General features: G+C 46.3%; 2 protein-coding genes across 3 annotated transcripts; one reads left to right on the top strand and one right to left on the bottom strand.

Moving 5' to 3' along the window:
• Positions 1–2,828: 2,828 nt before the first annotated feature.
• Positions 2,829–4,659, bottom strand: LOC125949170 (pyridoxal phosphate homeostasis protein). 2 transcript variants are annotated; one of them, XM_049675934.1, is made up of 6 exons: positions 4,629–4,659; positions 4,429–4,550; positions 3,905–4,117; positions 3,682–3,838; positions 3,350–3,591; positions 2,829–3,232 (listed from the first exon to the last, which is right to left on the bottom strand). In XM_049675934.1, the coding sequence occupies exons 2-6, from the start codon at positions 4,519–4,521 to the stop codon at positions 3,155–3,157; spliced, it is 783 nt and encodes a 260-aa protein (XP_049531891.1). In that variant the 5' UTR covers positions 4,522–4,550; positions 4,629–4,659; the 3' UTR covers positions 2,829–3,154. The 2 variants fall into 2 exon arrangements, with proteins under 2 accessions (XP_049531891.1, XP_049531892.1); XM_049675935.1 differs by having other exon boundaries at positions 4,625–4,643.
• Positions 4,660–5,437: 778 nt separating this feature from the next.
• LOC125959186 (outer dense fiber protein 3-like) lies at positions 5,438–7,106 on the top strand. Its single transcript, XM_049691997.1, has 3 exons — positions 5,438–5,722; positions 6,487–6,773; positions 6,839–7,106. The coding sequence occupies exons 1-3, from the start codon at positions 5,438–5,440 to the stop codon at positions 7,104–7,106; spliced, it is 840 nt and encodes a 279-aa protein (XP_049547954.1).
• Positions 7,107–14,693: the final 7,587 nt, after the last annotated feature.

Here is a 14,693-nt window from a genome sequence, read left to right as displayed (position 1 = left end):
CTTGGCTATTTATTGAGATTAGATTCAAAGGATCATATAAAAACATTCTAAACACTTGGGAGTACCATTTTTAGTTACCAACTTTTACATTCGCCAACGTCTCGTCGCCTTAAGACACATTAGATAGATCCTATGACTCTTTGCGCTATGTTATCCTTCCTGTATCCGAACAGAGAGCAATACGTTTATAATATTTAATAATTTGATCTTGTAGTTTCGGGGAAACATTTATTTGGAAATTCGGGGTTATGGGGTAATTCGGGGTTCGTGGATTCTGGATCGAGAAACGCTATAAGCCAAGGTTTAACGTAAAGAATAGATAGTGGCGATAATTGACATACATATTGAATTAACTCATAATAAACTCATAAACTCATAAACTCAAAGCATTGCTGCGCCTATTAGTGCTAAATCATTCACGATTGCAAACAGCTGCAAAAGAACAAATCAAAATACAGAACACCTTCGTCTGATGAATTACTAATCACATCAAAACTGTTACAATAACAACTGGATCTGGGCGTATTCAAAAAGGAAGAACAGTAAGCAGTTCTATTGGTTTCCTCTAGGTAATGACACTGTGTGGAACATTAGTGAGAATGCACATGTTGATAATTAAATTCACATTTAACCTGTGCTCAAAACATTGTAGTGAATCTGAAATGTATTCTTTCGGAAATGATTAGCCTTACATCAGTTCTGAAAAAAACCAGCAACATTTTTGCACTTTTGTATTGACTAAATAGGCAACTTTTAACTATTTGAACAGATGTCATTATTAACTACAACATCTGAGGAGTATGAAACGAATTTATTTAGAAGAATTACATTAAAACACGACCGCGGAGCAATTCCGGGTAATTGCAACGGAAAAACTTATTTGCAATTCCCATCATCGGTATGAATAATAGTTTTACGTTAGATAATGAGTTAACTCTGGGATCCAGATAACTCTGGGAGCGATTTTCAATTTCCATTTTTTCAAATTCATCTTTTTATTTGCATTTTACTGAGAAAATGTGATTTTAGGAATGGTTTTGATTCCGGTAAGACTAGAGGTCTAAGCTATGCATTGAAAACTAGTAATGCACTGAAATGAACGTTTTCCAAGGGTCACGGCTGTTGCGGATGCGAATGGCAAATTGTTACATCTTTGATGGTTTGACCTCGATTTATCTTTAAATGCGATTCAACTTGAATGTTGAAGAATCACCATTCATAAAACAGAGCACATAAAAAAACATAAACCATCCCTGAAAGACCCAGCCGATTATCAAAAGGACGATATCCACACAGGAAGCAGGTCCACGCGACAAGAGACTTAAATTCTTGCTAGCATTTCGAAGATTAAAAAGTAGTTCAGTTAAAATATCCGTTTAAACAGCTTTCAATCATATGAGAACGTTATCTGAAGCTGACACACTTTCCTCCTAAAACGAATGTCAGGTATCAGGAATAGATTTTTGTTGCGCATTTGGTTCCAAATATTTTTGGCTTCCTGCAAAATGGTAGCACTGTGAGCCTCTTCCTTTTTTCTCTGTTCTAATTCTGCGGCCGCCGTTTTCGACCTTGGCATGACGTCTATATGCTGTGCCATCCCATACACTAACTAATTCGCTTCCATTTGAAGCATCTCTCCAGCAAAAAATAGGATTTTCTTTTGACGACGCAATAGATCCTACTTCGAGAATCCCATTTAAATGGTTGCTTAAGAACTTTGTTTAAGTAGCCTAGGGAACAGAGTGCAGTAAGCAAAATGGATGTACAAACAGTAAACATCACGGTAACGATTAAGATTCGGAGGTCATTTATCTCGTTGTCGTAAAGGGATAAACACGTCTCGTTTGCCAAAGTCTAACCAAACCTCATCATCCGATCGAACGATTAGTATTGAAGCTGTGGTATTGCAGCGAACGAACCGCTTGTAGTAGCGAGATCTTGGTTTCGTTTCAGATAATTTTAGACTCAACTCGGCCGATTCGTGTCCGCACAGGCTAACGGCTAACGGGTGCCTAGCTTGTCTGGGTGAAAATATGACGAAATGCCCGAGAAGGAACGAGACAACCTCGATCGAGCGCCAGCCGGCCAGCGGCATCGGTTGGCCACCCTTTAGCCTGCTACAACTGATGATCGCGGATCATATCGCGAAACGGCGTTAAATCCCTATCCGAGAATCCGGCACTGTGCCATTTTCCGATCACCCTCTGGCCGGCTCCTTAATGGCCGCTATCTGATTCGATTCGATCGCGGCTGGAATGTTATCCATCATGAGCAGCAGATGCTTTCAGCAGGATTAATATGCAAGCAATTTCGCAGCACTTTGCATATCTGCATGTCAAGCAGGCCAGCCGGCAGCTGCCTGCTGTAAGCCGAGACCGTCTCAAGATGCAGCGGATTGGATCGGAACAACTCAAACGATCGTTACGCACGGTGGCGCAGCAGTGTTTTCGGTCGCCCTGCAAAACACTACTGGCACACACAAACCAGACATTCCTGCGCTAAAAATACTGCCAATAATATCTTCACACATAACAGTTCCTCGTCCCACAGACCTCGAATTTCCTCGGCCCTCTCTGCCTACTTCTTGGCGGCTACCGTCCTCCCAGCATACGGACGGTGGCTCGAACCAGTACAGATCGGTGTGCAACAGGCTGACATTGCTGCCACGGATGAATCATCGCCTTTTGGGGAAAACTATGGGCGGTAGACGGTACTGTGTGTTGGTGGGCCCAACATCTGGTACGATGAAGTTTCTGCCTTTGCAGTATGTTCCATGATAAACGGTTAGTGCTGAAGGAAATACTGATCGAGCAGAGTTAAGTGGAAGAACGGTAGGTATTACTTAACAGTTCGTATGACTTCATCCGCTGAACCGTTTTCATTCTTTTATTTTGTTTATCACGCTTTCGCATTTTTACATTCTTCTTTTTCCTTTAAATCTCCCCCGTGCCAATGGTATTTCAAAGAAAATAGGTAACTCGTTGAATCAACCAGCAGCAACGGCGGTGGCACCCACACTCAGCACGAATGGTCGAAGGTGTGAGCGATGATATATACAGTTTACTAACGGTGAAACCGCGAGCTGCCCATCGTTGGTTTATGCGGGAGATTGTGAAGCAAACATCAGGTTCGGTTTAGCTCTTGCTTTGCATGCTCACGCATTGGCCGGTTTCTTGGCCCTAGCGCCGAAAATAGAACTGCCCACGCGCACTATCGTACTGCCCTCTTCAATCTGCGTAAGATAAAGAAGAACAAACCCGTTAGGCAGCCCGATCATTTCAATGTACCTCGCTCACTCGCCCCGTCGAGGGTTGCTGATATAAGATCAGGCCACCGATCGGTGTCTTACCGCTTGTACAAAATCATCGGACATGCCCATCGACACCTGCACTTCGGCCGGGTCGCGCTCGAACGTGCAGCAGATCTGCTCGTGGCATTTCATCAGCGTACCAAAGTCCGGATTCGGGCCAGTGCTGTAATCGTGGCCGAAGCGTCCGATCGTCATCACGCCATCACAGCTCAGATTGGGACACCGCTCCAGAACGTACCGGTATAGTTCCACGGCATCACCCGGCTGCACGCCATTCTTCTCTGTAAGATCCAGACCAGTGATCGGTCGATCGATCGATCGATCGAGTTACTTCTCCACTTCTTCGAACGTATTGTGTACAGCGTGCCTACCGTCCTCGCCGCTGGTGTTGATCTGCACCAGCACATTCAGCTTGGCTTGGGTCTCCGGATGTTCCGTTTTCAGCTTTTCCCATGCTTTGTTCAATCCCTCGGCCAGTTTGGTGCTGTGCACCGTTTGGATCATGTGTAAGTTCGGGAGATTCAGTATCTGAAAAGTGACAATTCATAATCACATCAAGCATTCCGGGAAGGCCGTTCCATGCCGAAGTAGTACCTTATTGATTTTGTTGCTCTGCAGATGGCCAATGAAGTGCCATCGAATGTCTTTGCACTGCTCCAGGATCCGCTCATCGTTGGCCTTCTCCACTAGCTCTTGGACATAGTTTTCGCCAAAATGCCGCTGCCCCACGGAATAAGCATCGAGGATGAGCTCGATGGGCTTCGTTTTGCTCACGGCTACCAGCAAAGGTTTCGGTGCATTGCTCGTCTATGGATAAGATAGGAAGGGAAATTTAATACCCGACTGGAATGAGATGATTCCTGAACATTTCCTATGCGTTATAACGGAATATGGAATTCACAGAATAACTGCATATCATGCCCTATTTCATAAGAAGAGCAATCAAGACGCTCTCGGGCTTATCAGCAACCTAATCACGCGTGAGATGCGTGCCAGGAAGCAGATAAAGCTGCAACATTGAAAGTTGGTCGCCGTAACAAGTTATTGATCTTTATAAATCATTTAGTTCCGCTGTTTATACTAAATTTAGCCTATTATAGAGCTAATTTAGTACTCACCGGCGATTTCGCAGCGTAAACCTGGTCGATTTTCTGCAGCGTTTCCCGGATGCTCAACTTCACGTCCACTCCGGCCATCACTTTGCGTATCATCTAACAAGTCTGGCCTATCATCTGGGGCGCTAAAATAAGATGAAATGCAACAAAGTTGCCATGTAATCTAGGTTATCGTTATCTATAATTTCCCTTGATTTACATGCCCAAAGTGTTATGGTTTTACGGCTCAACAACAAAGTTGCATTACCCCACAAAACCACCGTCTATACAATCTTCGGAGAAAATAAAAACAAGATTACGAGAAAATTTATGCTGCGAAACATTTACGAAAAAGCAATTAAAATGAGACGAAGAATTTAAAAAAGATCGATATATAGACAAAGAAATAGATCCAGTTAAATTCCGCAAATTTTTGGCAACTAAACCGAGAGTTGAGCACGTTCTAGGTACCCTTTTTTCGTTTTTTCGATTTTTTTTCGCTTCTTTCGTTCACCGTTCTCTGATCAGGTTTTGGTTTAGTGGGTAGGAAAATCACGTATAAAAACTTGCATGCAAAAAGGTTGGAAATTTCATGCAAGAAAATCTGGTCTAAAAATTTGTACGCAAGCACTTTTGTGTTTGTGTGCAAAAAAATTCTTGTATACAATATTGCGCGATGTTCAAAGGTAGTATAATGGTCGAGAATGTGTGTTATAGGATCAAATGTATTTAAAGAAAGAGAGATACAATCTAAACGGCTATTTAAACAGAAAATTAAGAAAATTGGCAGATTTTTAAATGCTAGAAAGAATATATAATTAATCTGAGATCTATTCCACGACTAAATAATGTAAAACTAACACTTCAACTCCCTTTAATGAGGAAAAAAACCAAGAACGATGGATCCTAGTTACCTTTGCTGTTCCTTATATTCCTCGCAAACGAATCGCGCTCGTTAGTTCGTGGAATCCCTTTGGAAGAGACGCTTTATAAATTCGCCGGTCGTATAAATTGAAAAAAAAAACACTAGAAAATGGGTGGATCTGTTGGTCCCGGTCCTGGCCATTACGGTTTGCCAACCACTTTCGGGTACGAACATCATGATCCACGGAGGGAACGAAAACCGATGTTCTCGATGAGAGGTCGCCACACCATCAATATTGCTTCGGTTGGCCCCGGTCCAGCTGGGGCGTACGAGGTATCGAAGCTAACCCAACACGGCCGGGCGCATAATCAGGAGTATACGCTGCGTCCGCGTTTGCAACAGCCCAAACAGGACATGATTCCGGCACCGAACGCATATTTCGGAAACATCCAAGTGCAGCGCCCAAAAGCACCGAGCTATTCAATGTAAGTTAATTCGTTTCTTTTTTTTGTTGAGCTAAGTATTCCCATCAACCCTTCAATCAACGTTTTTTCGTTGCAGGCGGCCACGAACAAATCATCCCTGTGATAATTGCTGAACTGATGACTCCATTTTTTCCTGAAACTCGTCTTCTTGCAGTAAAATAAATCAGCTCATTTTGAAGAAAAATTGCTGTTAGTGGATTATATGGTGTTATAAAAGGAACAAGCACAGCCCAATAAACTAGAATATATGGCCCAAAATACACGCTGCTCATGTTAACATCATTTTCATTAATTTTAAACCATTTTTAATAGTGCTTTTGAATAAAATTTACAATATATGCAGCCATATAGAATGCTGATGATGTTACAAACAGGAGTAAGTTCTAAGTAGTTGAATTCCTGAATATATTCACAATCGGTAACAATTGCTGAGACATGCTTACTGGCAACATAGCAACCGCTCTTTTAAAGAGAATTTCCTAATGATCTAGTAATCTACGGCTCGAATGGCCATCCACAACGCTTAGTTTCACCTCAGCTTTCGGCAAACGCGCATCTAAATTCCAAGTTCTGAAATAAAAACCAAAAACCAAAAAAAAAAAAGAAATGAGCCGCTCCGTAGGTCCTGGACCAGCCAGCTACAGCTTACCAACGTCGGTAGGCTGCAAAAACCCGGATCCGCGAAAGGTACGTTACCCGGTCTTCACGCTACGACCACGTACGGCTTACAAGCATGATACGATGGGCCCTGGACCGGCCGCTAACTACGAGATCTCGAAGCTAACTCGAACCGGACGTCCCCATGAACCAATGTACTCGATGCGTTCGAAATGGCAACCAACGAGACAAGATCTGGTCCCTGGTCCCCAGACATATCATCCTCCGATGAACAAGGAACGGGCTCCAGCGTACAGTTTCGGGTTATGGTTAGAAGCACTGAACAAAACGAAAGTTCCTGGTCCGAACGAATATCAAACGGACATGCGCGCGGTTCGGCCAAGAGCACCGTGCTACTCAATGTAAGTAACACCAAGTCAACCACGGTCCAGATGGAATGCAGTAAATGGAATGGTTTTTTTTCTAGGCGACCCTTGACCAAAGGAACGAACACCTCCTATGGCCCCGGGCCCGCTGGTTACGGTCTACCTAGTCGCGATCTCACCCACAAGCGATCCCCAAATTACACGATGCGAAACCCATTCGGCACTATCGGCGATCGAACACCGCGCCCGGGTCCTGCTCAGTACGGACTGATGGATCGGTTAGTGGGCAAATCGGCTCCCAGTTACAGTTTCGGGATACGGCACGCGGACTGGACGAGCCCGATGATTGTGCCGGAGGATAGTTGTTGAAGGTACTTCCCAGATAGCTTAACCTGCGCAGAGACCTTAAGAGCGCAGGGAAAGCAATTAGCTTAGGATGGCGCAGGATGGCATGACATTCCCCGTTCCCAAAATGGACTCCGCTCTCCGGACTTCGAGTCAGAACGCTAAGTGCAGAACGTTGCCAACGGTGAAAGCAGCACTTGAGCGCTCTAATGGCTACGGGACTGGCAGGATGAGTATCCAAGAAGTGTGATCTGAAGTGGTAGCTGGCATCTTTCCGCATTGGTCCCACAATCTGGGAGGTCTTTCAAGGACCTTTCTTCTCTGGACCTCTGGCATCTGAAGAAGCAGAAGGACACCCTGTTAAGAAAGTAATAAAATTACTTTTTCGAAAGTATGCTGTCTGTGTCTGGCTGTCCCAAGGTCCCATACAGGGGGTTCGAGGGTGCTGTTTGAGAGCGAGAAATCCAGAACGCTTGCGCGAAGCAGAACCATGAATGGTCGTAGCAGTCAATCGATCGGATGAAGATCGATTTAAAACAAAAAACAGAAAATGTTCCATTTTCCATTGACATCAAGGCCGTAAACTTTCGTAGCTTTATCGAAAGTTCCCCGTTTTGCTTCCCTTTTCAAATGTTAATCGGTTTCTCTGCGCCACAGGTTGATTCGGCAACTCGGGAACCCGTTTCTGCCATCCTTCGCCACCCAGGACCGAGGGGGCCGAAAAAAGACCGATCAGGCGTGTGTGTGTGTGTGGCTTCCGCCACCGAAACTCGTTCACCTTCCTCTGTCTCAGATGTTCAGAAAAGTCCAAAACCGAAGCAAAACAAAACGCGATCATCAATCCGCCGCCTTCCGCCCGGATGAAACCCCCCCTTGCGCGCGAAACCTGTGTTCCTGTGAAGAGACACAGGAAAGCGAGACGCTACACCAATTAACCGGCATAACGAGGATCAAATTACTCCGGCCACACTCTCATTTGTTATTCAGTGAATCGATCTTGTCGCAGGACGCACCGGATGAAAAATGTCATGAGCATATCAATAAAGCAATAAAATCCCTCTGGCTCTTCTTCCCGGCCTCTCGAAGATCCGTGGGCCATGGGATGGTGTGGCATGGTGTGGCGTGGGAAGTGCCGTAGCCGCGCGTCGTGCCAAGGAAACACCCCATTTTCACTCAATCCCCCCCAGAGATATCGCCGTTGCCTTGTTGTTGCTGTTGCTGTTGCTGATGATGATCATCATCATGGTGGATCGATCGAGGTGGATTGCTGTCTAGGAGGCAGCTCTTCAGCTCCAGCTGAGCCTCGCTCAGGTGTGCTGTGGACATGAGATGAAACCGGCGGAACGGTCTGCGGGTTAGGCGGACAGGGGACAGTGTGATCATAAGCGGCCCATAAATGACGAGCTCTCCCCCCGGGGCTGAGATGAGCTGAGGACCCCAAAAAAAAAACGAGCGCGCAAAAGCATCCCTCCTTCGGCTCCTTATGTGTGTGTGTCTCCGGGGCACCAAGGGGAGCCCGCCCTCCCCCTCCCCCATGGGTCTTTATGGCTTTCTTTCCGTTTTGTCTGACACGATCCCGTGGTCCCGTGGACCGTTTGGTTTGGTGTGGCGGTCGATTAGATGCAATAAAAAGTTAATTTGATTAGATATTTATATAAGCGGGAACCCTTCTCTTCCTCCACCTTCATCACAGGTGCCACAGGTTGGACAGAAATGGGCGCGCTCGATCGCACACACACACACACACACACACGAGTCGGATGCGTGGGTTTTTGGGGCCGCATCCTCGAGGAACCACGGAACCGTCCACGTAATGTCTCAATTAGACGCCCTGGGATGGGGTTTCGATGTTCAGACGATCTTCTTCGATATCGATGGCCTCGGCGATGAAGTCGCCCACGTTCGGTTTCCATCGTTCGGCCCCTGAGCTAGTCCCAGGGATCATCATTCCCGGGGCATTCCGATTGATTCTGATTGATTTCGATTGGTTTGGAACCCACGAAAGGTGCCACTTAGTGGTGCTTTAGATCAACATTCCGGCAGGGAGGAAGTGATCCATCCATGCCTTTGTCATGCTTCATCCGTTCATCATCCGTTAGCTCCCCCTCGGGCGCAGTTGGAGTTCCGCGTGTCCCCTTCCTTTGCCTCGGGGTCCCGGTCCCAGGTTCGTGTTTCTTTTTTGTACTTACATCATCCATTACCGCTCGGTACCTGTTGTTGAAGTACTTGTGGTGCGTCACGGCTAATTTAGCACGGAACCGGCGCACCGACCTCCCCCTTACACCGCCCCCTTACCGCCACACATCACTGCCCGAACCGAACATGCACTCCGAACATGCGCGCCGAGGGCGAAAGGGGCGAGCGAGGGGAGCACCAACTTGGTTGTCCCAAAAACAAAAACGGGCCACTCCACGTGTGCTGTTGGTTTTTGTCTCCGCACCCCTTTCCTCCCCCCCCCCCCACTCCTCCCTTTTCTTCGCTTAACAAATTTAATTATACGCATTTTTGTGCGCATGTTGTGGCGATGTTTTAATGACCGTATCATTAATTCATATTTTATTGTTTTCCCTTTTTTTTTCTTCTGGCAGACAGAGGTGGGGCTGCGAGGTGGCCGGGACCGTGCGCCACGTTGTTGTTTTGTTTTGTGGTTATTTCCTCGCCTCATCCTCGTCTCATTATCGTCGCGCGGTCGCATCGTTTGATAAGAATGGCGGTGATGGCATCGCTTCCCGGGAGGAAAACATGGAGGACAAGATCGAGGAGAGGAAAAGGTCTGCAAAAAGGGGGATGCAAGGGGAGGGGTGAGCAGTTTTGCATACAATTACATCGCCACCGCCATGAAGATGGCCTTTCCGGTTGAGGTGTTCTGGTGGTCAGTTTCCGCGGACACTTTTGGTTTTGTCCGCGAGCGGACCAGCATACCAGCAGGCAGGCACACACCAAGCAAGCTAAAGGGCAGGTGCATGTGTGTGTGTGTGTGTGTGTGTGTGATACCAATTGAGAATAATGTTGGGGAGTTGTTAATGTAGGAATGATTACTGTTCCAATGATTACCTGGTTAAGATCACTTCTTTGTTTAGGCGGTCGTTGCTACCTCGTAGCTCAAGAATTTCGGAAAAAATTGTAATAAAAATGCATTTCTGATTTATTGTTGAATCAATGCGAAAATTTCTCAAAATCCCTACATTAATAAACTAATTGTGAATATATAAAGAAGGAATGTACTTGATTGAAATATACTTTACTTATTTTAAGATACTTTAAGTTATTATTAAACCACCCCAATACGATTTTATGAATAGAGGAATTGATACTCATTATTTTGTTGCTCGTTATCAATTTCAGCATTTATAAACACAAATGCTGCATCCTCGAAACTGAATTGTCTATCAATGGCAAGTATCACCGTGCTATTAGGAATATTTCACTTGCTTGTACTGTACTTTTATTAAATATGTACTTAAATATGTACTTTTTCTGTTAGATTTCTTCGTTTAGAACCAAAAATTCCTTAGCTTTTACTATTCTATTTTAGAATAAGGGATAAACGCTCATTACACAGTGTTATATTTGTAACGCTTTAGAATATTTTGTTCGCCATCGTTGTTGAAAGCTTTAATATCTCTTATCCACTTTCCACAGTTTTCCTGTTGAGCCTATTGATTCTACGTACAATTGTAAGAGTGGATAACAAAACAAACCTTGGAGTAGTACCAATTTCATTATATTAATACACTGCATTCGTTGACAGTTAATTAGCATTGATTTATTTTCTTACTTTTGAAGGAGTTCCAGGAGCATATCCTTGGAAAAAAGTTTATATATTCAGTTCTCAAACATCATCAATCTTGGTGCTCAGAGTTTGTTCGATCATTCATTAGTGTAGCTCGCTCTCACTTTTGAGTGATCAAATGCTAGCGTTCAAAAAATTAGTAAAGGCTTTGGTATATGATTTTCCAAAAAATCCACAGAAGCGATCCCCGACATTTGCGATCCATCATTGAACTGCACATCAAATGCTAAGACGATGTTTCTAAAACTCGTGCCGGTTCTACCGGTTATCATCATGGCAATCATCAGCATGCCCTTGAGGTTCAGCTCCGTACCTTTGCGCTCATAATGCATTTTCCCCCCGTACATCCCACCTTCAGTGTAACGAGTTGTTATCAAAATGCACAACGTGATCCAATTGGGGTTCAGGGTGGACCCCTTTTTCCGCCAAGGCCCTAATTCGACGAAGGACACGGAGCAGGCAACCGAACCGAAAATTAAATTATGATTAATTACACGAGCTGATGGAGCATTACGCACCGGCTCATGTAAACGCCATCGCCATCAGGACATCGACGGCGATCGATCTGACAACTTACTTCTGCCCTTCCTTCTCCCTCGCGCCATGCATTACGAACGGCGATCTGACGACGACGGGGGGGGAGGGCTACTGCTACTGCTGCTCCCATTTTATAGAAACACTAATATTTATCTTAATTATTCTCATTTCAACCCCCTTGATGGTGGATGCTCCCGGGTCGATGCCAATGTCCTCCCGCGGTCGGTTGTCGGTGTCGCGGTGCAAATCGGTAGCAGCTGATAGCCGCGAATGCTGATCGGACTCACCATCGTTCGCTGATGATCCATCATCAGCCAGCTCGTACAGCTCATTAGAGGCCACCGACCAACGATCAAGGGAGCACCTTCCGGATCTCCCGCTCTTCCCACATCCTTACCTTCCACGGAGGACGCCACAGACCACGGGGCCGGTCCAGCAGCCAGCAGCAGCCGGAATGACCGCAAACGAAGCGCCAACAAATTACCACCACTCCGCGTGTGCGCGCGCGCCCTGATTTGCATAATGGAGTTTGCTTATTGCAGTTGCACGAGGATACCCCGGCCCGGCGTCCTTTTCCACAACCCTCTTTTCCCTGGTTTTGCCCTTGCCTTCAATCTTTTTGCTTCTGTCCGGTGTTTTTTTTTTGGCATCGTCGATCGTCGATCGTCGACCATCGTTTGCGTTAACGCTGCTCACGAATTATGAAACGTTTGCATGATATGCTCCCGGTGTGTGTGCTGTGCTTATAACTGGCCCCTCTTTTGTTCTCGCCCAACCCCTCGCCTCTCCCCTCGAGATACACCTTCTCGGTCACTTATCATCACTTGGGCTCGGTGATCGGTCGGAAGAAGGCGAATCGAGAGCTGCACGCAACGCCAGTGTTCATTATGGCGTCAGGTTGTTAATTAACGATCATTTTCGTGCCGGTCGGACTGTAACACCAGGTTGCCAGCTTTGACCCGATTAAGGAACGATTTTGCAGCATTTGAGCGCACAATGAGAGGTCGGGTTTTGATCGGAGCAGGCTCTGAGATTCGAGCATCGATTGCCGGTTGCTAATGATCGGTTCCCAGTGTTGCAGTAGTGTATCTATCGAGTAAACTGATCCCGCATAAAACGCAGACCAGCTGTAGTAAAGCATCATTATGATATGCATCGTGAAGTGACCTTCCTACCTTACCCGGGCCTTTTTTTTTAAATGCTGCTCGCCGTTTAATGGGCTATCCACTGTTCGGGTTATGAGGATATAAAACATGCTCCCCAGCATGCTGCCCAGCCCGGTGGATCAGGAGAGGAGAGAGAGAGAGAGAGAGAGAGAGAGAGAGAGAACAGTCAGTCCTGGAACGAACGCCTTCCAGTTTGTGGTGTGGTGCTGCTTCTGGTTCGAGAGGTTGTAAAAACAGAACGATTAATTGCCCAAAAAAAAAGTCACCCAACAAGTGAACGGCTTACTTCCGGCATAGTTTCTGCTTTCTAATTAGATGACATTGGGAGTTACCCGTCCCGTCGCTTTGCCCGTCTCGTCAAATAAAGAGGGGGGGGCCATAAAATGGCGTTTGGTGGCTCACACCATGACCATGTTGGTGTCATGGTGATCATGTTACCATCTTCCCGCGGAGCCGAGACAGTCTCTTCCTCTTTCCGCTTCTTCACCTTCTTCTATCAATGCATTAAATTGATGATCGGGCTCAATTTCGGAACCTCCCGTTACCACGGAGCGTAGCGCCCCCGCAAAAGCCCAAGCTGACGACGAACCAAACTCCGAACGATCATCATCATTCACGAGCAGCTGTTTGCTTGATGCTGATAACAGAGAGAGACACAGAGCGAGAGAGCGAGAGAGAAAGAGACACGCGTGTTAAATGACCACCATCATTAAGATATCTTCATCGTGATGAAACAATCACGACCATTTCGACGACGACGACGACAACGACGAGGCTCTTTCTATGAATGAATGTCCGCCCGTCCGTCAACGGGCAAGAGTGGCGCGCGCGCGCGCGAGACACTGGAATGTGGATGCCACTCCAACTAATCAACGACACTCGATGCGACGTGTTTGCCCATGACAAAAACACACATTGGATGGAGAGGGTTTTGAGCATCATCGCATCATCGAGCTCGTTATGGGCCCCCTCGGAACGCTCCGAACGATCGGTTTCGACTCCGATCGTCTCGAGGCAGATAACAAATTGCGCGTTCCAATAGGTTTTTTTTTCCTCGGTTTTTTTTCTTAATTTTCGAAGGGAAATTAATTTCGATTTTGATGCGATCCGTTCCGCTGATTTGATTGGTGATGCTGGCAGCTCTGGAAGTGGCCGCTAGCTACAGATACATGCCAGAGATGTCGCGATTCGTGAGGTGAAACGAGAGATTGTTTCTCGGAAATTCGACAATCCACTAATAAGCGACATTTCGCGTAATTAGAGCATCGGCGTGGACATCTTACTGTAATTGGATTGGTTGCAAAATGGTTGCCAAAATTCGAGAGATTCGCGGCCGTCAAGTGGAGTGGATCACTTTCACGGAATGGAGAAACAGAGAGAACACCGAAGAGAGAACGTGTTGCTGTTGCATCGATGCACCGCACGGAGCATCTGCACTGCCGGGAAATTACCTAAAATAATTTAAAAATTCCAAAGCGCACAACGAACGGGGAGATAATATTTCATTTGAATATTCATCCCTCCTGCGGATTCGCCGAACCGTTCGCCTCCGGCGACCGAAACCAGCATCCGGTCCGGGTTGTCCGGTGTGGTCATGCCAGCCATGGCTTGGCACCACTCGCCGGAGTTTTGCAATCCCGAAATGGCAAACAACAAATGGTGGTGCCAAGTGTTTTCACACCTTTTTGGCCGATCAGCTCTCGCGTTCCTAATCCCTAAACCCTCGCCCCCCGGGGACCGGTGGTGGGATTAGGCCGTCTGGAGTCAAGAAGGCCGCCGAGACATGTCCACTCAATCATTTGCACCTTTAGTTCTCGGTGCCACCACCAGCAGCAGCAGCAGCAGCAGCAGCAGCAGCAACAGTAATCGATACGTTTGTGTTTTGTGGAATGTTGATTTAAACACCTTTTTGGCTTTTGGAAACGGCTTCCACTCGGGCCGATCGGTCGATCGAGTCGAGTCGAGTGTCACTTGATCCCATGCGTTTGCGGTGAATGGGACCCGGGGATCTCTTTCAAAAGATTGTCAATGGAAGTGCAAGCGGGAGTATTTGCTTCAGGTTTAGACACTTAATTGAGTGTGAAATTGAATTTCGTTTTTAATGCAAAGTCCTCG

This window comes from Anopheles darlingi, chromosome 2, assembly GCF_943734745.1.
Source record: "Anopheles darlingi chromosome 2, idAnoDarlMG_H_01, whole genome shotgun sequence".
NCBI lineage: Eukaryota > Metazoa > Arthropoda > Insecta > Diptera > Culicidae > Anopheles > Anopheles darlingi.
Note: the sequence above shows the minus strand (reverse complement) of the source record. Positions and strands in the feature narration are given on the sequence as shown.

What these genes read in the sequence shown, in the direction of transcription:
- LOC125949170 (XM_049675934.1), bottom strand. Translation starts at nt 4,521, where the DNA reads ATGATACGCAAAGTGATGGCCGGAGTGGACGTGAAGTTGAGCATCCGG. An exon ending in TTTACGCTGCGAAATCGCCG is followed by an intron (nt 4,118 to 4,428) that starts GTGAGTACTAAA and finishes TCTTATCCATAG; the next exon opens with ACGAGCAATGCACCGAAACC. An exon ending in AGAGCAACAAAATCAATAAG is followed by an intron (nt 3,839 to 3,904) that starts GTACTACTTCGG and finishes GTCACTTTTCAG; the next exon opens with ATACTGAATCTCCCGAACTT.
- LOC125959186 (XM_049691997.1), top strand. Translation starts at nt 5,438, where the DNA reads ATGGGTGGATCTGTTGGTCCCGGTCCTGGCCATTACGGTTTGCCAACC. An exon ending in CATATTTCGGAAACATCCAA is followed by an intron (nt 5,723 to 6,486) that starts GTGCAGCGCCCA and finishes ACGGCTTACAAG; the next exon opens with CATGATACGATGGGCCCTGG. An exon ending in AGAGCACCGTGCTACTCAAT is followed by an intron (nt 6,774 to 6,838) that starts GTAAGTAACACC and finishes TTTTTTTTCTAG; the next exon opens with GCGACCCTTGACCAAAGGAA.